The following is a 26,982-nucleotide window of genomic DNA, read 5'->3' on the forward strand; positions in this document are numbered from 1 at the left end:
GTAATGTTTTATTTAGATGAATAATGTTCATACCCTTTTGTTTTTTCTTATACACCGATAGAGGTCGTGTGACTGGAAACTGGGTCAGTTGGGATCGAAAGGAGCTGATCCAGCGACAATGTGTGCAAGCGAGTTTGCTAAAAATGATGAAGTGAGCCATCTCGTGTTCAATTCATGTCCATGTTGCGAAATCAACGTGGAATAATGGTGGTCAGTGGCTGAGATTTTCGATTCGTATTTTAACACTTTTTGGATCAACGGTGCAGACAAATCTTCTTATTTCTGTTTAGCCTGGTTAAGTACAGGAAGAAGTCAAGATGTGTGGGGGATTTGCGTGCAGCAGAAATGCGCTTATTGCGCTGAACAGCCTTTACATTGTAAGTATGATGTCTTCGTATTTCCATATTTCTATGCACTAACTAACGTAACGACTGTATAGTGTACAGTAGGTGTGCTCAGTCAGTCGACATCCACTCACAGTCACAGGACCCTGTGTGTTCAGTGTTAATTGTCTGTATTGTATTGCAATTGTATGACGCACAAATTTTAATGTTCGTGATAAGTTTTGAAATTGTCGCTTTAAATTCAGCAAATATTTCATAATCATGATAATCAGACAAATTAATTCATTAATAAACTTTTTAACATAATACTGTCACCAAAAAAAGACAACAATCACAAATCTAACAAACAGACGATCAGTCCAAGGAGGTAGAAACTAGAACCTCCATGATCAGTCAGATGGAGACGGACAGACCAGACAGACAGACACACGATCAAAGGAAACATTTGGAAGAACCTTCAGTACACATGGTACATACAAAATCATATGAATGTGAAAGTAAGGGTGTGTTTTGTTCCTTTTATTAAATTTAAAAAAATATTAGACGATGAAATAATGTATTTATTGAAATTCTGCTTTGGCAATTCACAATTCAGGCAGTCCTTTTATGATGTGGCTTTTTCTTTACTCAAACTCAAAAAGTCATTGGAGAACTTTGTGTTACACAAATGTAAATGAAAACAGTTCTTGCCCATGTTTTCAAAAATAGTGTACTGGAGACGAACAGGAAGTAACAAAAATAACAATGGAAATATCTGAACAAAGGAAGGGTTTTTATAAAAAATAGGGCCTACATAACCTTTTGTGATTACTCCAAAAAGTAATGAAAATGAAATCTTACTAGTACTAAGATGCACTGCAGCTAGCTGATGACAATTTATACATGTTTTGAGAAAGATTTAAGGAATGTGGATTTAGAGACAGAGATTCAAAAATGTTTGATTATGGCGTGTTTTGGCTGAGCGCACTTGACTCAAGCTCTCGTGTTTTTATGATCATAAGTATGGTTTCAAGTCATAGTCTTGGCACTTTGTTTGTGTCCTTGTCCAAGATACTTTTTACCATAAGCCTTTTTGAGATATGGCGGACACAATGCTACAACACTATAAGGTTTGGGTAAATTTGTGTGTATACACCCAAACCAAACAGTACACTCCCATCATTTCCGCCATACCTTAGAAAGGCTTATTGCTTTTCCTTTAGGTGGGACATTAAGCCATAGCCCTGAATACTATTAGGATTAGTTACTCTTTACAGTACACATGAAAGAGCTAACACATTGTGGACAAGTAAGGGGTAACATGATGGTTCTGGTTCACGTAGCAAGCACCCTTGTTTACAGGTTTCCTCAGGGTTGCTAGAGCTCTACAATGAGTTACTGATTACTTACATTAGGCATCCTTTTTCAAACCAGAAATATGATGTGAACTGTGAATGATCTAGATGCCGGCCTGCAAAATGATAGATTGCTTTGGATACTGAATCCATGTACATCGTACACAGTCAACCCTCCTACTGTCCGACCATTCAACACATGAAAATTAGGCGGGATATTTTAGAAGCAGAAAATTCACTTTCGTTACAATTCACACAAACTTAACATTGCCACATGAGATTTTTAGTTTGTCATCAAGAACATTTGAACATCAAGACTCAAGTGGTTTGAATGCAATAAAGATTCTACTTGATAGAGCAACATTTAGAACCCCCCCCCCCCTTTAACAATGTTTGCCATGTTTGTGGGTAGCTTTGGGGAGGTACTGTATACGTGTTGTACACACCCTTCCCATCAATAACGTAAGGCAACACTCCTGATCTAACGCCCCCCTGAGACACCTCAAAAGGTCAGGACTCTCCCATGATCCAATCTCATTAATTAATGAAGCTCCTACTTCCTACTATTAAATTATCGGATCGGATCACGGCTCACTGATGATGTAGGTTGGCAACTAGAGATCAGAAATAAAACAACATACGAGTAGTTCAAATCTAAATTGCAAATAAACTGTGCAAGTCTTGCGCGTATTCAAACAATTTTAACACCGTTCTGGTCCCACATACATTGCTTTAACGTGTGAAGACACTACTTGCACACTTTAAGGGGTCCCCATGTTTTAACATGCGAGAGACATGCACAGTCTACAGAGTACTGTAGTTGGTAATTTTTAAGTCAGTTGTGTGTCGTGCATGATACAGTGACACCAGTATGATCAATATTAAATACAAATTTTTATAAATATTCGGCCGTAATGTTGTATACTAAGTGCTGTCGGCCTGGTTTTTTTAATATTTTATTTAAGGTAGAGCAGGGTTATACAAGTGTTAAATACATGTACTCCAAAAATTAATGACCATAAAAACCTATTTCGTGAAAAGTGCTCAGCTGTTGAAAATATAAATTACGTTTTTTTAAAGAAAGTATTCCCTTCAAAGTTAAAGCCATTATACACTTTCGGTAAACAGTATTGTCCAAGTCCCACACTTCGTGTATCACAACTTACATATAAAATAACAAACCTGTGAAAATTTAGGCTCAATCGGACATCGGAGTCGGGAGAAAATAACGGGAAAACCCACTCCTGTTTTCAAGCGTTTTGCCGTGTCATGACATGTGTTTTTAACAAATCCGTAATTCTCGTTAACGAGAATTTATATTGTTTTACTGTTTTCTCAAAAAGTAAAGCATTTCATGGACTAATATTTCAAGAGAAGTCTTTCACCATTACCTTCTGTAAACCCTGTAAATTATTTGTAAATCTGTGAACTTTTTTTTTTCTTTTTCTGTACCGAAAGGGTCCAATGGCTTTAAATGGTATTGATAACTTTTTACTCAAAAAACATTTGAATCCGAGAAACGATTCATGCATGAAACATTTATCAGGATCTGAGAAAAAAAAAGTAAAAAAAAGAAGAAAATTTACAGTTACCCTACTGTCCTTTAGAGTGCTCATCCATCATTGATGTCATGCACTTTCCATTTCACTGTTTTCAATCTTACCTAGATGTTTTCTTTTCATCACATTTATCACCGTCCCCATCTCATGAGCCTTTCAGATTCGTCCCTTCCTAAGATCCTCTTTTTGACTCTGTATTGATTGGAGCAAATGCAAACTGGCTGATTTAATGGTCAACACTTATCGTACTTTCCCAACTTCATGTTTACATCATGCATTGTAGATCTTCATTTATGTAGCATAGCCCTACTTATCAAATGCCGTAATGTTGCATTACTTGATTTTGGCAGAAATAATTTTGAGGGGTGAGTGGTGATGTTGTTGTTTCAAGACAAAAAAGAAAGCCTTAAGCTTCAATACCATGGAGTAAATAACAAAGATATAAACCCTTTCTTCAAAACATTTAAAGGAACTACTGTAGAGTGTTTATGAATATGACACAAAATGTAAACTTGTGCATACCTCACCTACCAATGAGGCAGTGGATGTAGGGGTTAACTCTTTTTGTAAACAAAGGTTGCATCATGTTTTAAGTACTTACTTATGGCCACAAATCTGTGCATCAGTTTCAACCAAACACATCATCATAACTATTCAAACACAAACTTATCTTGTCCCAAAGTTAGAAATAATAGGCAAAGAGACTTGCGCAGTCTGCTCCATGTACATGATGTAGTTTAACCTTCAGTGTAAAGTAAGATGCCTGACACTATATACGATGTGACCTATGTTTACATTCAAACCGCCCTCTGTTGACAAAACACTATATACGTCATGTTTCGCCGGGCACTGAGTTGCGCAGTCACAGTAAGATTGCGTACATTTTCTAGCTGGCTGCCAAAACACAAAGGTTTTGCCCGGCGTCGTGCGCGCGAATCATGTTAGCGTTTTCGTGTGACGTCAGAGGTCACATCGTCTATAGGCCTACTTGTGCAGTATGCTTCATAGCAATGTTTTGGCCAGGATGTGGTAAAAGGCCATCCAATTTTCCCCAATTCTGAAAAAAATTCTCAATTATTTTTGTGCACATTTTGGCCATTTTAAGTAAGGTACAATGTGTTGACAATTTCAAACTCTTATGTAACAGAATTACAAATTTTGTATACAACATTTTTGCAATGACATGATATTTTAATGTTGTTAACTACTTCCCTCAAATTTGATAGCATTATAGTACACATGTTACCTGCAGGGTGTGTAGGCCCTACATAATATACATTTGTTGTACCATCAAGACGGTTGAAATGCTGGTTTTCTAAATGAAATAGACAACGGCTGTGTATAATCCCAATGAGACTATAAAGGGACTTAATCAAGTCTAATGATGAGAGTAGATGATCTCATTATGCGCTAAATATAGATGAACTTTACCCTCTATCCATAGTGTGCACTGTGCATTATGATTCACATGACTGCATTTTGTGTATAACCGCCTGTATTATTTTTGATAGAGTCGTCTACTATTGTCATTGACACGTGGCTGGTGGTATGGTACCATTGTTGCCACATGTACAATTGATTGTTTTGCCATTGTTTGTGGTGTCATTCATAAAAAAATAATATTAATATATTAGAGGAATGACAAAATGGTATTGTGAAAGTGCCTACTACATGTACACAAACAATCCAGCATTATTTTAAGATAATAATCACAATCATAAAATACAACAATTTACTTGCAGTTTGCATATTATCACTCGTGAAATTTGGCCCTGGAAAAAACAAAACAATTATATAATACCACTTTCGTACAAAACATGGTGTAGGCTTGTATGGACTTTTCAGGGTATTTTATACAATTTTGATGATGTGTAAAAGAGGACCAAAAAAAAACGCATTAAATAATCATATTTCTCTTTCGATTGATGTGCTTAAAAAACCCCATCTCAAAACAGTTGATTAAATCTTGACCAGTTTGGGATGGTAGGATTCATGGTATTGAAGTTGGGCCAGTGGCTTTCTCCCTTGCCTTTCATCTCAGTGGATCCTGGTTCGAATCCTGCACTGCAGTGGATCCTGGTTAGAATCCTGCACTGCAGTGGATCCTGGTTAGAATCCTGCACTGCAGTGGATCCTGGTTCGAATCCTGCTCTGCAGTGGATCCTGGTTAGATTCCCACACTGGTCCCTTGAATGCGGATTATAAGTTCAGTAGCACTGTGATTGCGTGGTTTTTCTCTCTAGGGGTTTCCTGATCCTTCCACATCTAAAACTGACATACTGTAGATAAGATAAGAATTTATTTTACATAATTTAAATTTCTTCACATGTCTCCTATAGTCCTGTAAAGGTATTGTCACAGACCTATGAAATTGTTAAATGTTTGTCGCAGTGATGATACATGTTGTGTAACGGCTCTCCTGCAACTCTCTTTGGCGAGATTGGGGCCGAAGTCGCAGGAGTAGTATGTAGTCTCGATGGAGCCAGCAGTCTAACATGAACAGCAACTTTTTTAGGTCTACTCGCGGGTTATCATGCTGGGCGCTTTTGAGGGTCCCTTGATTTCATTTACTAGAAAGATTTAATAATGGTAAGCACTTAAAACTGTGAACAGCTGTTACTGAAAGACTGTGTAGTAGTGTACAGAGTAGGCAATCTGTCTGTACACTGTGGGTAAATCTGCACTACATGTTTGCCTACATCTAATGTACATCAGTTGACTCTCGTTATCAATAACATGATTGCTGGCACTAGCCAATACCACCACAGTGTGTGCATCTGTGCCTGTTTTTTAAAGGTTTGAGATCAGTGTTTTGTTTTGCGCTACAAATAGTGTGGACCTGAGATGAAAAGAAGTCCACATAATGTTAACAACTGGAGAAACACTATGTGGAATCACTCTAATTGTCCACACAGTGTTATTTTCAGTGTTGAAGATTATAACTTTTCCTTTAAAAAATTGTACAGAAGAATACTACAGAAAAAAATAATGTCCACACAGAGACTGCATCACGTAGCATGTGTTTGTACATCATGTATGCCAGGGTCTGAAGCCGGCTGGGAACATCTGGTTGCCAACTTGCAAGTCATTAATTTGAAGCTCAATTGGCAATAAAATTTGCCAAATGAACCAATTCAATTTAAACAACTCAATGCTATGTATATTGGCCGGAACTCTGGATTATTGGTTGAAATTGAATACATTTAGGGATTCCAAACCTACCCATTAATCTTCAATTGATTTATAAAGCAGATATGTTTCTGTTTGTGTCTAACACAACCAGCCACCTTCACAGAAATTGAACCTTGATAAATTGGAATCGTGAGTGAGTCATACATTTACATTACACCAGTGTGTGTTTATAATGTACAGTAGTCGCGTATTCATGGATATAAATTGTGGGTTGTTTGAGTGAGATGGGTAGGCCCTACAGTATGTAAAGCATCTTGGCATGGTTACTGGTTATGATAACAATCTGTATTTCATGTATAATTTACACTTAAAGGCACTGGACATTATTGGTAATTACTCAAAATAATGTTAGCATAAAAATTTACTTGATAACGAGCAATGGAGAGCTGTTGATAGTAGAAAACATTGTGAGAAGCGGCTCCCTCTGAAGTAACATAGTTTTTTTAGAAAGAGGTTATTTCTCAGTCAATTATTTCAAAAAGACTTCAGGCCTGCAGCCTTTTTAGGCATCTGAAAGCACACAAATTATTCTCTTGAAACTACAATGACCAATTTAGTCCAAATTTTCACAGATTTGTCATTTTATAATATGTTGGTAGAATACTGACCCTTTGACACTTATGAAATGTGTTGTTACTGTTCAGTGCCTGTAAAGCCATTGGACCCTTTCGGTAAACAGTATTGTCCAAGGCTCAATCGGTCATCGGAGTCTGGAGAAAATAACGAGAAAACCCACCCTTGTATCCGCACATTTTGCCGTGTCATGACATGTGTTTAAAATAAATCCGTAGTAATTCTCGATATCGAGAATTGATATTGTTTTACTGTTTTCTTAAGTAAAGCATTTCATGGAATGATATTTCAAGAGAAGTCTTTCACCACTACCTTCTGTAAACCCTGTAAGTTATTTGTAATCTGTGAACTTTTAATTTTTTTTCTGTACCGAAAGGATCCAATAGCTTTAAAAGCAAGATTTATAAAAATAACAAAGGACAAGTTGTACCTCCATTAATCATCCACTTCCCTTTACAGTTCTTACATTACATCACTGAGTGACCCTTATCCATCCTTGTACCTCCCATTTTCATCCTTGTCTAGAGTCCTCTCATCTTAAAGACACTGGACAGTATTGGTAATCTCCACAGTTGGTGTGTGTCAACATGCATAAAATAACAAATCTGTGAAAATTTGAGCTTAATCGGTCTTCGAAGTTGTGAGATAATAATGAGAGAAAAAACACCCTTGTCACACAAAGTTGTGTGCTTTCAGATGCTTGATTCTGAGACCTCAAATTCTAAATTTGAGGTTTCGGATTCAAATTTGTGGAAAATATCTTCTTTCTCGAAAACTACGTCACTTCAGAGGGAGCCGTTTCTCACTATGTTTTATACTATCAACCTCTCCCCATTACTCTTTACCAAGTAAGGTTTTATGCTAATAATTATTTTGAGTAATTACCAATAGTGAATCCACTGCCTTTAACTCAGGCCTATCGCTGTTCAAGTTCCCTTCCTTATTACTACACCTAACCAGAACCCTTCCCTGAATCTTTCCTCTCTAAAATACCTTCACTCTGACTCCACCCTCCCAATGAAATTTCCCTCTCCGTAGCTATTCCCCAAGACGTCTCCTAGGACCTCCTCTTTGCTGAAGAGCCTCAAACCCTAACACCTTTTCCTCATGCATAAAATTCACTAAACCGAAGAGAGTGAATCCCTAGTTCATTGTACTTGGTTGTACAGCAAAGTGACCCTCTCAAACTAGTCTCCAATAAGCAATCCAAAAATTAGAAGAAGAAAACAAGAAAAAAAAGTCAAGCATTAAATTCTATAAATTGTATTTATTACTTGCTGTAAATGATTTCTTTAACCTCCTGACAAATAATCCAATATCATTCCAGTGTTGCCGTAGGCCGCTTGCTTTTTATTAAATTTTAAATCCACATATTATTCACGAAAAGCGCTTCAATCCCCAAGTCAGTATTTTTGTTTGTGTGGTTTACGTTGGTTCCTCGATACGAGGTTTATGCGGAGAGCATAGGACAGATTGATATTTTCTCACGTGTTTAGATATCCTACGGGCATGCGTCATCTTGCTCAAGGACGCGTTCTTGGAGTGTCTTGAACTGTTCTTAATTCATATCCACCGTCCAGGGAAGCGGTAGAGGTTAATGTATAATTACCCTGTGCAAGGAATCTATCGTCTACATGTATATACTGTACATGGTGTGAATTGTAAATTTGACAGGGAGCAATGTTATTTAAAGGGTTGGGTACTTTTTTTAGGACACAACACAATGTCCACGGATTTACATAAAAACTTACACAGTTTGAAGATAATGATGGTAGAAAGCTTCCCTTTAAATATTACTTGCTGAAGTGCTGTAGTTTTTAAGAAATTAGTAAAACAATGTCACACACAAAATGTTTGTCTTAAAAACTGAAAATTATTTTAGTATGTACAACCGATTTACTGAAAACATTGCTCTGTGATTTTTCATTTTTTTCCCCAAAAAACTTGACGACTTATGAAGCTTAACTAGATCTACATGTACCAAAACCCTTTAATTACCCTGAACATATTTTATGTTTGATTATTTTAAGAAAAGAAAAACTCACTGATCTCCAGAGGATCCAGATCCCAGCTCACATAAAAACTGCTAAAAAAGCAACTTTTTAAACAATTTTAAGAGAACGCTTTGTTTATTTTTTTAGATGATCTTCCTAATAAAGGAACTCGGCATACATAGCTCCCACAATAGACCTTTTCGCAAATACCATAGCGCAAGCGCAAACCGTCGAATGAGGTGAATGCTGGTCTAGCTAGTGATCAAATTTGATAGTTAGCTAGACCAGCATGCACCTCATTCCAGGTCTATTGTGCGCGTACCGAGTATTTGCGATAAGATCCATGGGTCATAAACACTTAGCTGGCCACAACCAATCCCTTTTATACAAACATTGGTTTAACTTCTATTGATTATGAATTACACAAATCAATAACTTGTGATCCAATAGATGTTAGTTTCGCATCAGGAAAAAAACAATTGTTTTTACCCTAATACACTGAATGTGTATTAAGCTGGGTTTTTTGTTCTCCGAATTTGAGAAAGTACTTAGTAGCTTAGAGGGTTTATGTATGTACTTTTTGTAGAACAAAAAACACAATGTCTACAGATTTACACTAAAACTTACACAGTTTGAGGATAATGATGGTAGAAAGCTTCCCTGAAACTATGAGTTGCTGAGGTGCTGTATTTTTTGAGAAATGAGTAAAACAATGTCATGAAGAAAAAAAATCGTCTCAGTGATCATGAGACGAAAATTATTTTAGCATGTAAAAATGTATTTTCATGACATTGTTTTACTCATTACTCAAAAACTACAGCACCTCAGCAACTAATATTTTAAGGTACGCTTTCTACTATCATTATCTTCAAACGGTGTAAGTTTAATGTAAATCTGTGGACATCATGTTTAGTATTACAAAAAGTACCAAAATCCTTTAATACACATCAGTGTAAGGGTGTAACAAAATATAAACTTGTGATTCGATAACTAGACAACAATTCCTATTATTATTTTTATTGTGAAATCAGTGGTTAGCTTGGTAGGATTCGAACCCACAACATTGAACCTTGTGATTGCAAGTCCTGCAATCTAACCACTTGACCACACATTGACACATTGACCAATGCTGTCTAGATGCTCATATTATTGCAATACAATACAATAAAATAATCTTTATTAGATCCCAAAAAGGGTTATTCAAATGTCGCATACAGTAAAAACATTGACACATTAAAAACATTAAAAAAGAGACAATGGCTATATCAATTGGTACATTTTATGTAGCATTTTACTATGAAATTATAGCAAAATAATAAAAGTTCATGTGTTAAGATTTTAAAAAATTCGCAATATTCTTAAGAATCAATTCCTATAAATTCTATGAAAATAACAAAATACAATTTCCTCCAAAAACAATCAAACTGTGCACTTTTCCTCGAAATTCTGAAAGATACTGAGCGGCCAATATGATCAAATTCGCATTTAATTTATTCAGTTTTTATTGATCAATATCACTGACCATACAGTAGTGCAATCGTACTAGAGATCTGCAGTCCTTCATTGACCGTAATCCTATTGTAACCCAGGTCACTGCACACTAGAGATCTGCAGCCCTTCATTGACCGTAACCGTATTCCTATTGCTACCCAGGTCACTGCACACAAATCACAGGACTTTCCTGATAACCTTATTGACCGTTTCCAATGACACGAGATTGCTTAAAGAGAAAATCTTATTCCTTTAAAGGCAGTGGACACTCTTGGTAATTACTCAAAATAATTATCATCATAAAACCTTTCTTGATTACCAGTAATGGGGAGAGGTTGATAGTATAAAACATTGTGGAAACAGCTCCCTCTGAAGTGACGTAGTTTTCGAGAAAGAAGTAAATTTCCACAAATTTTATTTCGAGACCTCAAGTTTAGAATTTGAGGTCTCGAAATCAAGCATCAGAAAGCACACAACTTCGTATGACGAGGGTGTTTTTTCTTTCATTATTATCTCGCAACTTCGACCACCAATTGAGTTCAAATTTTCACAGGTTTGTTATTTTATGGATACATGTATATGTTGAGGTACACCAACTGTGAAGACTAGTCTTTGACAATTACCAATAGTGTCCACTGCCTTTAATATAAAGGATTCTAACACTGTACAATTTTGTTGGTGTGTGGGGCAAAAACAAGTAGTGAGGAGTCTGTGTATGCTCTGATTCATTCTTATAATCAATGATTTCCAGTATATTCAGGTAACTTCTAGTTACATGGATATAATCTGTTTGCCCCCCAAAAAAATAATTTGAAAAAGTTGCACCTACATGTAGTTGTTTAAATCTGTCAGGGATGAAAAAGTTATTGTTATCATTCAGACTGTTTGATTTTTTACCGGATTTTGCAATCTGTGCATAGAGAGTTATTCAAATCACCTTCAAAACCAGGCCCCATTTTCATAGAGCTGCTAAAAAAAAACACAAATAAGTAATTTATACAAATAAGAAATTAAACTTCGATGCTTATCAGAATAATGTCTTGTCGTGTTCCATTGAATGGTAGACCCTATCCTGCTCATTTCTGCAAAGCAAACAAAACGTTTAAGACACTGGACAATGTTGGTAGTTATCAAAAACAGTCTTCTCACTTATTATATTTCAACATATATGCATAAAATAACAAACCTGTGAAAATTTGAGCATAATTGGTCTTTGAAGTTGCGAGATAACTATGAAAGAAAAAACACACTTGTCAGACGAAGCTGTGTCCTTTCAGATGCTTGATTTTGAGACCTAAAATTCTAAATCTGAGGTCTCGAAATCAAATTTGTGGAAAATGATATCTTTCTCAAAAACCACGTTACTTCAGAGGGAGCCGTTTCTCACAATGATTTATACTATCAACCTCTCCCCATTACTCATTACTAAGTAAGGTTTTATGCTAATAATTATTTTGAGTAACTACCAATATTTTCTGCTTTTAAAGCAGCTACATGTATATGAAATTGTATAAAAGATGAAATTGTGCCCAGGTGATGAAAGCAAATTGTATTCACAAGAGTAGTAGTGTGAAGTGAAAACATTTCACCAAATTACACAATTCATTCCTCCTTTAACTCTGAAAGCTCTTGGTGACAACAAGCTGGGCCACACGTACCCACATCACGTCCCGCCTCGCCAGTAGATTGAATAGGGTTGCCGTGCATAATGTAGCATGACCACAAGTAGCGCTTGATCATCGTTAGACTCCGTCTCAGCCTCATGGGGATCTAAATCAAATCAACCAGTGACATTCAACTTGGATATATTTATAATGTAATGTAATCATTAACGGATAAAATTAGGTTAACATTAATGGTTTAGCCAGGATTTGGTAAAAGGGTGTCCAAGTTAGCTGGAAATTTACAAACTGGGTGTGTCCACGTTAATGTCCAAAATCACAGATAAAACAGGGTGTCCAAAATCCACTCAGACATGTCTCTGGCTTACACTATGGATTGAACATTATTGTGTTACACTTGTACAAAATCCTCAATTTCATTTTACGGTAGCAGTCTAATTTCAGGTCGAAATGAAACAGAAAAATGTGTTAGATGTACAAGTACATGTACGTAGATGTGAAACTAGATTACTAGAAAGTGCAATTCTTTGCTTGGATTGTTTCATTTCTTAAAGCTACACTTGTAAATATTCCATAGTTTTAAGTATAGTGGGTACTAATGTAGGAAGTGGAATTAAAGTCATTAATGAACATATTAGGACAAGGTGTTTAGACATGACAATGAGGAAGTAGATCTAAGATTGCTATTTAAAAATATGTTTTCTTAAAGAAACACGTTGCCTTGGATTCCATCAATCGCGGTTATTCTTAATTATAACCGCAGTTATTCTTAATTATGCACACAGGGGTCTAAATTAAGTGTATTTCCATGGTAGTCAGCAGGGCTAGTGACCAATAATTTTTAGTAGCCCTGATTAGATTTTGGTAGCCCGAAAGACACATTATGTCTCGCGTCACGGCTCAAACTTTACAATACACCAATAACATAGTTCTTTATTATTTGTGATGATGATTTTTGCATTATTTTTCCACTAGCCCGTCGGGCTATCAAACTGGAAAAATGAGTAGCCCGGCTGTAAATCTGGTAGTCCCGGGCTAGCGGGCTAGTGGCAATTTCGACCCCTGTGCACATTGACTTTGTTTAATCCAAACTGATGTTGGTTTTCTACATGTGAGAGATTGTCCGCAGTTAATCTTCAATTTACCTGTACATTTTGTGCATTGCCACATTCGTGGCTATTGGCATTGCTTTTTGTCAATTTACATTGATCGCAGTAAATGCATTATTGCTGTTGAATAGTCTAATTGCTATTTGGTTGATCTACATTGCTAAAGTGGTTAATCTACGCCCGCAGGAATCTACAATATACTGTACATTGCCTATTCATCCTTTTTGTTTTTAGTAATTAATCCTTCATTTATCCAATATGTCTTTTCTTATTTCTTGATCTTAGATTGTAGCGCTTATCCTCATCATCGTACCGCCGGTTGCCAAGAGTTCAGCCTACGTGTCTAGTATGTACATCGTTGGCGGCATCATAGCTTGCGGAATCTTCCTCTTCGTCGTCGCTATCGTAGGCCTCGTTGGAGCCCTCAAGCATCACCAAGTCTGCCTCTTCTTTGTATCCTTAGCAACACAGATATTCCTTAATTAATTCCAGACACACTTGAAGGATAAAAAAGTATCCGCTGTGTTTTTGTTTTTGTTTATTTTAGTTAGAAGGGTCTCATGGAAAGTGTGAGGAGTAGATTGATAGGTTGCAGGTTTGGTGTTCTAATCTTCAAGATGTTTAAAAAATGCCCTGGGTTCCTTGAGGTTAAATGAATCCTTAAATGAAAAGACTTAGACTCATTACAATAGTTCTAGTCAGTAAACTCAGTCAGGTCAGTTTAGTTTATTAGTACTTTTTATTTTTATTTTTTATATTTTTTTATACAGATGTACACCGATATACTCTGTGCTTTCCCAAGTTTTTTTCACAAACAATAAAACCCAGTTATTTAAACATTTCCAAAGAGAATGTGAGCCTCAAAATATGAGATTTGTGCAAATTTTCCAAAGTTCTCAATTTTGTTCTCTTCCACAAAGGATGTCTTTATAAGAAATAGAAAGCACTGTAAGTGCTTTTTGGCCTTTGTGTGGGGAGTCAAAATAGGGGTATTGCTTGCAGGCAAAGTTAAGTCTTCTTACTATTTGAGCATTTTTTTATTTGTGTTGATAAATGGTTCCATCAGGATAACATCAGCGGCCTCTTCAGTAGAAAGAAAACGCTCCAGACCTAGTATTCCCTCGTGGTGAAGTCAGACATTGCTTCCAACCCCGTAGGACTGCGAACAGTTGAAAATACTTGGAACGTAAAATCCTGTTTACTCAAATTGAGTCTAACGTCCATTAGTCAAACATTACAAGGATAGTCTAGCATGTAATAATGAATTAAGACATTATATTAGATCTTGCCAGGCAGGTGTACAATTGTACTGTGATACTTTTCTTTGGTAATGTTTTCAAGTACTGTATTTTTAAATTCAGTAGAAAACAACCTTTATTACGACGTCCAAATCTTTTGAAGAGCGTTTATCAAGGCTGGAAATTTACAATGGACCGCAGGCTTGAGATCAGTGATTTTAGCGTGAGGTTAGAAAACTCGGGACCATACACGTCCGGCAGTCTTGTGTCATTTCAATTGAATATTGTCAAGAATGAGTCGGCAGACAGTGACAAGAAATGCGGCAGCCGATTCCTCGAAGCGCTAGGATGAATCCTAACTGGAGTTAGGATGAGTAACCCCTGCTAACTTAGGATGGGTCCAATGCGTCCTACGTATTTGAATACGGAACTTTACTCGTCCTAAGTCCTAAGATTAATCCTAAGTTAGGAAGCGTTTGGTGAAATCGACGGCTGGTCAGTTAATATGGTTGGCATAGTGGTACCTTTCCTCGCCTTCCACCTCTAGGACCCCGGTTCAAATCTCATCGGGAGCGCAATGTGGATTGTGTTTGCAGTCCCTACCTGATAGTGTGGGTTTTTCCAGGATTATTTCTCTTGGGGTTTCCTCCAACATCTGAAACTGAAGTGCTTCCTTGTCTTCTCTAAATTGGTTCTTAGCTAGTGATTAAATTTGCTTTTCTGCGAGTCCTGGGGCCTGATTTTTTTAACGAGTTAAGATTGATCTTAAGTGCAAATCAGTCTTAATTGCTAAGCAAATCACTAATGTCAATACTGCAACTTATTTTAGGATGAATCTTAGTGTTTTGTCAAATCGACCCCTGGGTTTCACAACTTGGCTTCACAACTAGAATTAATAAATGAAAGAAACCAAAACGCTGAACTAGAACCAAGCGAGAACAGATTCTTCTTAGAGCAAACACTTGGGCCTATTACAAAGTTACTCAGGGAGTAACAGATGCACCATGTAGTAGATAATGGTAACAATCTCAGGCCTGTATGCTTCGTTTTTGAAAGGGCAAGGGCACCAAGGCATTGTCTCCTTGGTAAAGGGCACCCTTTGAGGAAATTGTTAATTGCCACTGGAGCACCAAGGCAATGGCCAGGGGGTCATGGAGGCAATTGCCTCTGTTAATTCCATGAAGTATTAGGCCACCAATCTAATTTGTAATGTCTCCATTGATTCCCCTCCTGTATTATTTTCCTGAGCACTTTTACTCTTTCAGTACATGGTGATCTTATTTCTAGTGTTCCTGATTCAGTTCGGAGTGTCGATCGCTTGCTTGGCCCTGGGGAACGAACAACGTGTGCAGTTAGTCGAGGCCAGCTGGAACCATTCCAGTTTCGAAACTAAATCAGACATACAGAGGGGACTAAACTGTTGCGGATTCACAGAGGACGACCACACCCACCCACCCTGCACCAAGGTAAATTAACACAATCTGTGGCTATCGCTGTAAGAACATTATTAATATTAGCGAGGTTTAGCTGCACGTTACGCTAGCAAAAATGTGAACGTGAACACAAAACAATTGTATTGTTTCTGGGGAACGTCGCCACTTTGGGCTTATTTCATGCTCAGGTATGACATCTGCACGCACATATGTACCTGACGTGAAAAATGGTAACTTCACGTATGCTAAAAACGTGAGATTTTAACGGCAAAATTTTCTTCTGTTCATGTTCATGTGGAATGTGCAGCTAAACCTCCCTATTAAGCAAACTTGGGCTGTGTTCCAGTAAAGCCATTTGGGAGTTAAACTTTGATAATGTCTGGAACAATGACTTGCTTATTCACAAGTTCCAGCTTAAATTTGAATTCACATAATATGGTACTCTTTGTCCTCTCCGCAGTTACATTGCAGTTACAGATTATTATCAAATACATCATTGCCATGGGTATATCTCTTTCAAGTTATACTAGATCCTTTAGTTCTGAACATTTGGAAGTGATGCATTTGCCCCTACAAGTTGCTTTGGGCACCAGCAAAAACAACATTCCTTTTGTGTTTTGCAACTACCCCTCCCCTCCCCCATATCCCTGCAGATTACATTGAGATCTACATGTACATGTACCAGCATAAACAACATTCCTTTTGTGTTTTGCCATGGTTGCAGCTAACCCTCCCCCTACTCCTTCAGATTACATTGGGACAACATTTACCAGCAATAACAGTGTTCCATTTGTGCCTTGTGATACCCCCTCCCCTCTGCCCCTGCAGATAACATCTGGCTCTACCAGCAAAAACAGCATTCCTTTTGTGTTTTGCAGCTAACCCTCCCCTACTCCTGCAGATTACATTGGGACTACGGGACTACATTTACCAGCACAAACAACATTCCTTTTGTGTTTTGCAGCTAACCCTCCCCTCCCCCGTATCCCTGCAGATTACATTGGGACTACATCTACCAGCAAAAACAGCATTCCTTTTGTGTTTTGCTGAGGATAACAAAGTTAAAGAAACTATTCTTATTGTATCTTGTTGCCTGGAGTTGAGGTAACAGGCACTGCGGATGAAATCTCGTGATTATTTAAATTTAAATTTAAGGAAATACTGCTCCTCATTTTAATAACAGCCCTCGTAGATGTATGAGGATTCTGCCTTTTGATTGGTTTAGAGCGCTTCGCATGACATGTCTTATTTTTACTAGAAAACTCTGTGAACGCGACGCTGTTATATACACGCAGCAACCAATGTACTACACCCAGAGCAAACAATGTACTTTACCCATAGCAACCAGTGTACTTTACCAATAGCAGTAGTAGCTGGTTGGTACCTAAACTTCTAGGAACAATGCTCGGGGTGTTAAAAAACAAAAATGGACTGGTGTAACATGTGCTTCCGTTAATACTTTGACTCCCGAAAGGGATTCTTAGAGCGGTCTTCCCTCTGCATGCTTCGGGGAAGACATACAAAGTCTTGTGTCATACTTTTTTAAACATACATGTGTAGCGCTTGAAGCCATCAATAATTATATACTACTGACTGCAGTATACATTGTCAGTGAAATATGACCATTTTGATTGTGTTTTTAAACGAATTCATATCTGACCTTTGACCTTCATTTCCTCCTCGTTGTATCTCAAGGTACCTTGCTGTAAAGAAAATAACTGCACCACTTGTCCGAAATGTAAAGAAGCGATGGATAAAATGTTTGATCAAGGTCTTCATTACTCTGGAGGAGTCGGACTTTTCTTTAGTTTTACAGAGGTACGTTCCATCTTAGTTAAAGGCACTGGACACATTTGGTAATTGTCAAAGACCAGTATTCTCACCATGCTAACATACGCATAAAATGACAAATCTGTATAAAAAAAAACTCAATTGGTTATCGAAATTGCGAGAGAATAATGAAAGGAAAAAAACACGTTGTTAGCTTTCAGATTTCTAATAAAAGGCTTCATACATGAAGTCTTTTAATATTTGAGTGAGAAATAACGTTTTTCTCAAACACTACTTACATTTCTCATAATGTTTTATACTATCAACAGCTCTCCATTGCTCGTTACAAAGCAAGTTTTAATGCTAACAATTATTTTGAGTAATTTCCAATAGTGTCCAGAGCCTTTTATAGAGCTTCTTTATTTTCAAGTTTTATTTTATGCTTTCTGTCAACTTGCACATCTGAATCAACTAGAAAGTCATAAAAAACATATTTGTGTATTTCAATAATTTGAGCCAAACTTAGAAGTTGAAGCTATTTGTCCAACAAGCAAGCATGTCATTTTGGTTGAAACTTGGAAATTAGTGTTTGATCTGACTTACTTCTTAGTAGACAAAGAAATATTTAATGGGGGTTTAGTTTTATTCTAAATCTAAAACTTTCTATAGGGTAAAATAAATTACTATTTTTACTTTTTTGAGTTCAAGTTGGAACTTGTTTTTAAAATAATAAAAAAAATTGCTGTTTACAAAAAAGTTTCAGTAAAGTCTTTGGCTTTTTTTAACAACTTTTTGTGCCGAAAATACTGGAGAGCCTTTCTAAACATTGGAGCTTGTCCAAATTTGTGATTTTCCAACTCAGATCCAATCAATCCATCAATTACATTTCCTCATTAAACATAAGCTGGGGTCATATGCAAATCAGGTCATCCTCTTTCAAGACATGGATCAATGGAATATTTCTATTGGATGAAACATTACATGCAAAACCACATTAGCCAATCAAAATCACTGACACATTGTTAGTCAGAATCTCTTTTAGTTTTTGGTCTCGTGTTTTGCTCTTCATTGTTACAAAGCATGCGTGCATGTGTGATTGTGTGAAGAATTGTGCTGATTTTGTGTTCAGAATGACACTGGTTTAGAAGAGTTAAAGCGCAATCCTTACATGACTAATGTCACAGGGTGAAGAGAATATTGTTTACTTTTTTTTGGGGGGGGGTATTGGGAGTGGAGGTTCAAGGGTCTTCAAAACAAAAATAATAATAATATTGTAAAATCTTTTTTTGGTAGTCTTGTATGTCCGGCCACTCATTGAATGTGAGCCAAAAAACATTCTTACTTATATTTGACATAAGAAATGTTTATTTTTGTGTTGAGTATTATATTTGCTCTTGAATTCATCAAATAACAAGGACAATTTTCATGTAAATTGCCACGAGTAAAAATGCATTTATACAGTTTTTACAAAAAGTTTTCCTTAAAAAAAATATTATTAGCGATCATCACATGAAAATTACCAGAAGTTGACAGATATAACAGAAACACTGTTCCTTTCCGCATTTATACATAAATCGCCTTCGTTCTTTCTTTTGTTTTTTCCCCCTCTCTCTCTTTCTCTCTTCCATCTTGCCACGATTCTCGGCATACATACCGCCCTCGTGCAGCTGATTGGGGTGTGGTTAGCCGTCCGCTATCGCAACCAGAAGGACCCAAGAGCTAATCCTAGCGCTTTCTTGTAGCCCATTCGACTCATCATCTAGGTATAAACAACAACGCTTTCCCTCTAGCTCACTTTTGTAAATTCTTTGTAGGTTTTTTTTTGGCAATTTTGTGTTTGTGTTACATGTTATTTTGCATGCTTTTATTGTTGTTTTGTTGAACGCCTTGGTTGAATTGACTCTTCCAAACCAGTGTTGCATGTTTAAGTTTGTTCAGTTTGTTGACGGGTTTCAAGTTTCTGTCGTTTGTTTCTGTTATAAAATGACTTTGACGAAGGAGCACACAAACTAACAAAAATGCACCTCAGATTAAAGCATGTTGCTCAACTAATGGTTTTAGTTATTAAAATAAAATAGAAATAGAAAAACTAGCTGTTGCAGAATGCTTCCCAGCAAAAAGGACTGATATATGCAAACAGATATTGGCCTGTCGTTTTCAACCCTAGCAGAGTCTATCTTAATGGCTAAACAAGAGGGAGACTCTGCCAGACTCAAAACGTCAAGACACTAAAATGAAATAGGTATATATGTAGGAGTTTGCTTGGTTGTAGATCAATGTGGGTTTTGTGGTTCTTGAACGTAGTAGGCCTTGCTGGGGTTTCTGGGATGCTGTCTTTCTCGTTTTACAGTTAAAAACTCTTTGTTACTTGTAAGATCAATTAAGTTTTAATTCTAACACAACACAGTTGTTCAAGCATGTGACTCATCAGGATTTTCCCTAAAAATTTCAAAAAATTTCATGATTTCAAGATTGTTAAGATTTAAAGGTTGTTCAAGATTTTTCAAGATTTTTTCCATTTTTCAAGTTTTCAAGATTTGTTTGACTAAACCTTCAGACATCTAATTGAAATGGAGTCTGTATACCTCTAAGCATAATTACTTGCAATTCTAGTTTGGGTTTGAACAAAAACAAATTGACTGGAGCGTGCGGGACTTGTACCAACGACCTCCTGATTAACGTACCGGTGCTCTACCAATTTAGCTATCCAGCCTTATGTTGCCTTTCTCCATATTAGTAAATATCTTTGCCAGAGGCAATTTAACCATTAGCTGCCAATGTAGCCAAGGATCGCAATTCAGTTGGTTTTAAACTCCACAGCAAGGAGAAACCTTATCCAATATTCAGTATTTTTCATTTCTCGTACAATCTTAATGGGGTTGCATAACCGTTGCACTTGAGGGCTTTGTATTTTATGTACAATCTAAACCTTCCCGTACCTCTTAAAAATCTCAAGCTCCCCTCCTAACTAAGTGGATCAAACAATCTCTCTGAAATTAATTCATCCTGGATGTTCCCGACCCTCCGACTGATAAAAAGTCCTCCGGCGAGAAGAGTCAAGTCCAATTCACATCAAAAGTAAATCCAATCAAAATAAGTATTGTGTAACCAATTCATTCACCGTTTATTTCAGTGATAAATTGATCGTATGGACACATGATGTGTTTTCTTGGAGTTTTGTTGCAAATGGCTCCCCCCTCCCCCCCCCAAAAAAAAAAAACAAAGTAACAATAGCAATCTCATTTGTCCTATTTCCCATTCTGAAAATTGTGTGGTTGTGCGCTCTTTATTGTTCATGTTACAACTATTTTTCTGAAGGGATTCTAACTCGTCGCTTTGGCGCATAAAAGAGTTAATAAAACATCTACATTATTGATCAGCATAACGGGTGGGTGTTGTAACAGTATAACACCCTCTGCCTAGTCCAGCCAAGTCCTACCTAGTCTTACCCAATCAAGCTTACTTCGTTAAGAATTCAGTTAGCGTCTTGTAGAACGAGGTCTCTACTACTGCAGCGTCATGCTCCAGTTCCCCTTGGCATTCCTATCCTACTGAGTTGCAATCAGAGGCTTCAATCAGAACCCGATTTCATAAAGCTGTTTAGCAGAAATTTATGCAAAAAATTAATAGGGTACTGGGCCCAATTTCATAAAGCCTGTAAGCACAAAAGCCCAAAATTTCTTCCTTAATAAAAACAGGATTACCAACCAAGTTTCCATGTGATTTTCAGGATACGTAAGCAAACAACAGCTGAATGCCAGTAACAAGCAATATGCAACAAATTAAAATTTGGTTGGTAATCTTGTTTTTATCAAGGAAGAAATTTCATGCTTAGCAAATTGTTGTGCTTACAGGCTTTATGAAATTGGGCCCTTGTCACAGCAGTGGTATAATATGTAGGGTATTTTGGCTGGTAACCTTTATTTGCTAAGCAACAATTTTCTGTGCGTAGCAAGCTTTTTTGGTTTCATGCTTTTTTAAGAATGGGCCCAGGACCCAATTTCCTAAAGTCTGCAAGCACAACAACTTGCTTTATCTTCAAGTACGCGCTAATCCTCCAATCAGATTGGCAGAATGGAGTGGTGATAAAAACCTATATTGCACGGCTAATATCACTACCATGCGTCTTGTGTGTTCTATGTCACGCGCCAAGTTTACTTGAAGATAAATACGTTATCACACGCGCGCTCGTGGAAATACGGAAAATATAGCGCGTCTGCGTCCCATACCCAACTCAGCCTTCGGCCTCGTTGGATATGGGACGCAGAAGCGCTATATTTTCCGTATTCCACTCGCGCTTGTGTGATAACTTATAATGCACAGAAAAGTATTGTGGTTCGGGTTTTGAGTTTAGATTATCAATGAACATTTATAATTTGACTAATTCCATTTGAAAAATGAAGATTGTATTGTTGGTTTGAGTTTTTAATGATACAATTTTAAATGTTGATATTTTCATCTTTTCTTTTAAACTTGTTTACATTTTGTGATCTCACTTAATCCCTTTCCCCTCTATTCGTATGTCCATTCACAGAGCTTCATCCGATATTTGTAAATTTAATCTATTTCTTGACCAAGTCATGTCTCTGATTTGTCAACAGTTGGTTGGTATCGTCATAACATTCCGTTTCCGTAATCAGAAGGACCCAAGAGCCAATCCTGACGCTTTCCTCTAGATTGTCAACTTTGATGACCCGGGACAATCATCTCGCCTTTCTGGCTGTAGAAACTTCACTTGGAGTTGCGCTTCATGAGATGAGATGATTGGGTGCGTTCTACTCAAGCAAGTGTGTATCTTACTTAACGTTACAGAACCTTTTCAATCTAAAACCAATAAAACTAAAACCTTTGAACAAAATATGCAAAATATCCCCCGGTTTTTTGTGATGGAAGGTTGCTATTCAAACTGTAGGAAAAATTAACCAGTCTCCAAACTACATTCTAAAAATGGCCTCAAAACACAAACTTTGACTTTTTGTGTGACATGTCATCTCAATTTAGCCATGACCGTAAGAAACATTTCTCACTTCTTTCAGTGCGCACATTTTGTTGGCGTTTTGAACCTAAACTGCTCATCTTTTTGAGGTTTTTGAAATTCTGATAAAAAAATAAACAAGTAACTCTTTCTGACCAAAGTATCTTGCTAATTTGTGTAGCCTGGGTACATCTAAATGACAAAAGTACTTCCTTGAGTAATAATACCCTCTTGTGATGACATGTTACGTACATGTACGTTGTACATGTACGACTTTGGCACTGAAAGAGTTCACCAGTCTTGCCTTGAGCATGTTACAATGAATGAAAAAAACATTGATTGTTAACGTTTGAGCTTAATCAAATGTTTACACCCACATCTCACAAAAGATTCAGAGAAAACATTAGCTTGAGTGAAACACACCCATAAGACTGAGCATCAGAGTATGAAGTGATACATGTACATGATAAAACAGCACCATTGCATGACCCCCCCCCCCCCCAAACAATCTATGTGCTGATAAAGAAACTGTGATTGGGAAAGCATGATGACTATTGACCATATCCAAGATGGCGTTGCTCTGTAGTAAAGACCTTCCTCATTTGTCATTATTTAAACAAACTTCTGTTATAAATCCAACAATTTAAAAAAGGATTAACCAAACTACACCTACATGTATACAGTTGACTCTCGTTATAGTAAGATCGCTGGGACCGGCCAAATTACCTTTTTATAACAGGAACGTTGTTATAAGAGCAGAGCATCAAAGAAACACAAAGCAGAAATGAGATTCATGACTTCAGAGTGTAGTCTTAATAACCAGAACCTCTTTAACAGTGCTCTTTATGACGAGAGCAGACTGTTTTTCATAAACCATGAAATGTAGAGACGGCTCTTTTTCTGGGAATCCCTTTTCTTTTAAAGGATTTCCACCTCTGAGTATGGACAAATCAGTCTGCTGCCCTCTTGTGTCAGAAGCTGGTGAGCAGACATTCATACATGTGTAGCAATTATTAGAAGTATGGAACTGCATTTGTCACTTTGTGACAGTTTGAATGGTTATATTTGTTCACTTATTTAACGATGCAGCTGGGATAAGTCAAAATTATTGTAGCCCTTTCACTTTATGGAATGGGACCCAGCTTTTCTGTTGGATAAAGTCAATCAGATTTAAACAAAAGTATTGTATGGTTACTGAAAACTTGTACATAAACAGCTTCATTGACTGAGTAAGCCTTTTGCATGGTTGTGCTTTTGAGTCAAATTGTTTTCTTCTCTAAATCGAGAAACCGTTTCATTCCTTCATCCAAATTCTACTTGGAAGTTTCTTTACCAGTTGTAATAGTGAAAACGGTTGATAAGCGTACTGTTCAACATTCTTGTAAAAATGTTAGATTTCTTTCAGTTGTTTCTGCGAAACAGCAGAAGGAATGTCCAAGTACTCTTGATGTGACCAACAATACACTATTTGTCCTTATGTGTAAATGCTATTTTATTAATATGCTTCCGGCCAGTGAATGATTTCCTAAAGCAAGGAGAGAAAAAAAATAGGAATGCAAAATAAGTTAAAAACTTCAATACTCGGAAATCAGTACATATTAAATATATACTAATGAATGTGTATAATAATTTGTTGATGTGACGGTGAATATTGTTTTTTTTCTAGAGGCAGATTTGTTGCCTATAAAAACTTGGTGTTTTGTGCTGTATATTAGCCAATAATCTATAAATTCTTTAAAATATTTGATTTTGTGTTTTTATGAAAGGGTAAAATGAATAATTTTGTGTGGTGATACTGAGTAATATATAAGATGATTTTTTTGCGAAGGTGGTGTTGGGTTATTGTATTAGAAAACTTTGGGGTTTTTTTTTCAAACAAAATGGTGTTAGGTTACAATGTAGAAAATGATATGGGGAATTCAAAGTTGAGCGTATTTTAAGGGGTTAACAAGGAATTTTGGCTTGTGCGTACTCCATGTTACTAGGTATTTTTCGCTTACAAAGCTAGCGCAGAAACTCAACGCTTGCCCCGTAAGTGGAGAACGGTGATCGCATTGCAGAAATATGCCAGTAAGGAGAGCCATGGAATTGGGCCCAGATTGCAAGGGCCTCGTCAGTAAGGACTGAATTATAACATGGCTATTGGCTAGGGCTATGGCATGATCAGTGGATAACTGTGTTTGCATTGTTGCTTAGCAACCATCCTGCCAACATTCACAAAGGTTAAGCAAATAATCTGAATATCTTAACATGAAATGCGCTCCTCATTTTAGTCTATCCTTGCCGTTTAAAATATCAGTGTAAATAAACAGAGTTACCATAAGAATTTCTGATTTAAATCTGTTTAATTTTCCCCAAAGCATTTATGTATTGTTCATAGATAGTTCCCAATTGATGTTACCCATTATAAAGTCAGCCATCTTTGTAGGCGAATCAATCATTTCATGTATGTTATTATGTGGTCCAGTGGTCATGGTGGTTAGACTGCAGGACTTACAAACACATGGTTATGGGTTCAAGTCCCCCAGAATAACCGCTTATTTGAAAATGACTAGTAGAATTGTGCAATTCATAATCATAGGCGTTAAACCAATGTTTGTATGAGAGAGACTGGCTATTGCCAGCTTGGTTTTTATATACTTTAGTGGGAGTTTGCCGAGTTTCCTTGACGGGAAGATCATCTTGACCAAAAAACAACAAAAAATTGTAAATGAGTTTTATCAGTACGATTTGTCGGTGAACCACTTGGCTGCATAGAAAAGAAAGAAAACTTGATTTGAACCGAAGCCGAAACCCAATTTGCCCGTAAAGATGGCCTCTATTGGAAAGTATCTAAATGTATAATAATTCATCTTTAATCTACACAAGGCATATATTAAGTATGACATACTTTTTGGGGGGTTCTTTAAAAATAAATTAACTGAGTTGCAATAATTGTTACACTTCAATATGAATTCAAGGTAATCCCGATTCATACATCCTGCGAATGCAAATGCAGTGTTTTTCCAGCTTTTAAGGTAATAAAATTTGCTTTGTACGAAGCATTCACAGGAAGTATGAGACAGGCTTTATAGTGTAGTATAATTTATTAACGATTTACACAAATTAGTTTCAATCTTACAGTTCCTTTTTTATTCATTCCAGTATGCAAGTTGCTGTTAATGGCTGACGTCAAACCAGAGACATAGTTTTCTCTTTTCAGTTATCTTATGTTTTGCATACTCTATTTAAAACATCCTTATCTTCTGTTTTTGTTTTAATTAGACGTTATTTATATTGTAATGTTGTCAATGAAACAATCATTTTATATTGGCTCTCAAAGTAAACTAGTGAAGTCAATGTTGGAATTAGGAGTTCTAAAATATCAATGTTTCATAGTCCAGAAGACGACCGTGTTTGCCTTATGACGAAGACCCCTGACTGAATGGGCAATTTGGTGTAAATGTTACTTAAGCCTATTGCACATGACGTCATTGACCACCATCTTTGATGAAACGTGCACGCGTGAAAGGCTATCATTGGCTGAGAGTTGTGCGCAGCGCGTACTTGTGTGCACTTTTCCAATCATGAACTAGATGGTCGATGACGCTATGTGCAATCCATCTATGATTCAAACCATTGTGTCGAGGAACATTTTTGAGTCTTTTAAGACACTCGGGAAAAAGATATTTAGAAAAATAATCAAATATTGCAGACTGGATTATAAGCACACCTTACAACAAAGTAATAATACTTTGGTGTTTGCGTAAAAATGTATGTACGCATTAGAAAATAAATATAGTTCAAATTGAGTTCATTAAAATCAAACAATAATTAAAAGTACAATAAATGTAAATGAGAAATTTTGTAGGAATATAGGAGACTAGTTCAAAGTAAAACTACGATAACAGTCCTTGATGTAACTTTGACCTTGTTATGTGACCTTGACACAAACCATCCTTTATAAAAAAAACTTCGGAATTCCGATACATGATCATAAGAAATTGCTAAACAAAAATTAAAAATTGCCCTCTGACCATAACAAATCTTTATACACCAGGTAAAAATTGAATCCACTAACAGTTATAATCTAGATAATACATATTTTTTTATATGATTAAAATTTGCTTTTAATTCACCTTAAAATATATAAACATTTATAAATTCATTTAGCTGCAAATATAATTACTTAGATAATACTTTATGATTACTTTCTTGGGAAGACAATTTTAATTCTTAAAATATTTAACATCTTTCAAATACTCAGCCAATTACATGTATACAGATCAAGGTATACTTCAACTTAAAGGAACACATTGCCTTGGATCGGCCGAGTTGGTCTTTGAAAAGCGTTTGTAACCGTTTGTTA

General features: G+C 36.6%; 1 protein-coding gene across 2 annotated transcripts; it reads left to right on the forward strand.

The window, feature by feature from the left end:
* The first annotated feature begins 164 nt into the window (after positions 1-164).
* Positions 165-24,943, forward strand: LOC139937859 (tetraspanin-31-like). 2 transcript variants are annotated; one of them, XM_071933216.1, is made up of 6 exons: positions 165-377; positions 13,504-13,671; positions 15,722-15,922; positions 17,585-17,707; positions 19,327-19,422; positions 22,261-24,943. In XM_071933216.1, exons 1-5 carry the CDS (start codon positions 318-320, stop codon positions 19,399-19,401), a joined length of 627 nt encoding a protein of 208 aa, XP_071789317.1. In that variant the 5' UTR covers positions 165-317; the 3' UTR covers positions 19,402-19,422; positions 22,261-24,943. The 2 variants fall into 2 exon arrangements, with proteins under 2 accessions (XP_071789317.1, XP_071789318.1); XM_071933217.1 differs by lacking the exon at positions 19,327-19,422.
* The last annotated feature ends 2,039 nt before the right edge of the window (positions 24,944-26,982 follow it).

The sequence above is a fragment of the Asterias amurensis genome, chromosome 5 (assembly GCF_032118995.1).
Source record: "Asterias amurensis chromosome 5, ASM3211899v1".
Lineage (NCBI taxonomy): Eukaryota > Metazoa > Echinodermata > Asteroidea > Forcipulatida > Asteriidae > Asterias > Asterias amurensis.

Bases quoted from the DNA above. Each gene is read 5' to 3' on its own strand.
- LOC139937859 (XM_071933216.1), top strand. From the start codon at position 318: ATGTGTGGGGGATTTGCGTGCAGCAGAAATGCGCTTATTGCGCTGAAC. The intron at 15,923-17,584 runs GTAAATTAACAC...TTGTATCTCAAG, and splicing joins CCCACCCACCCTGCACCAAG to GTACCTTGCTGTAAAGAAAA. The intron at 17,708-19,326 runs GTACGTTCCATC...GCCCTCGTGCAG, and splicing joins TTTTCTTTAGTTTTACAGAG to CTGATTGGGGTGTGGTTAGC.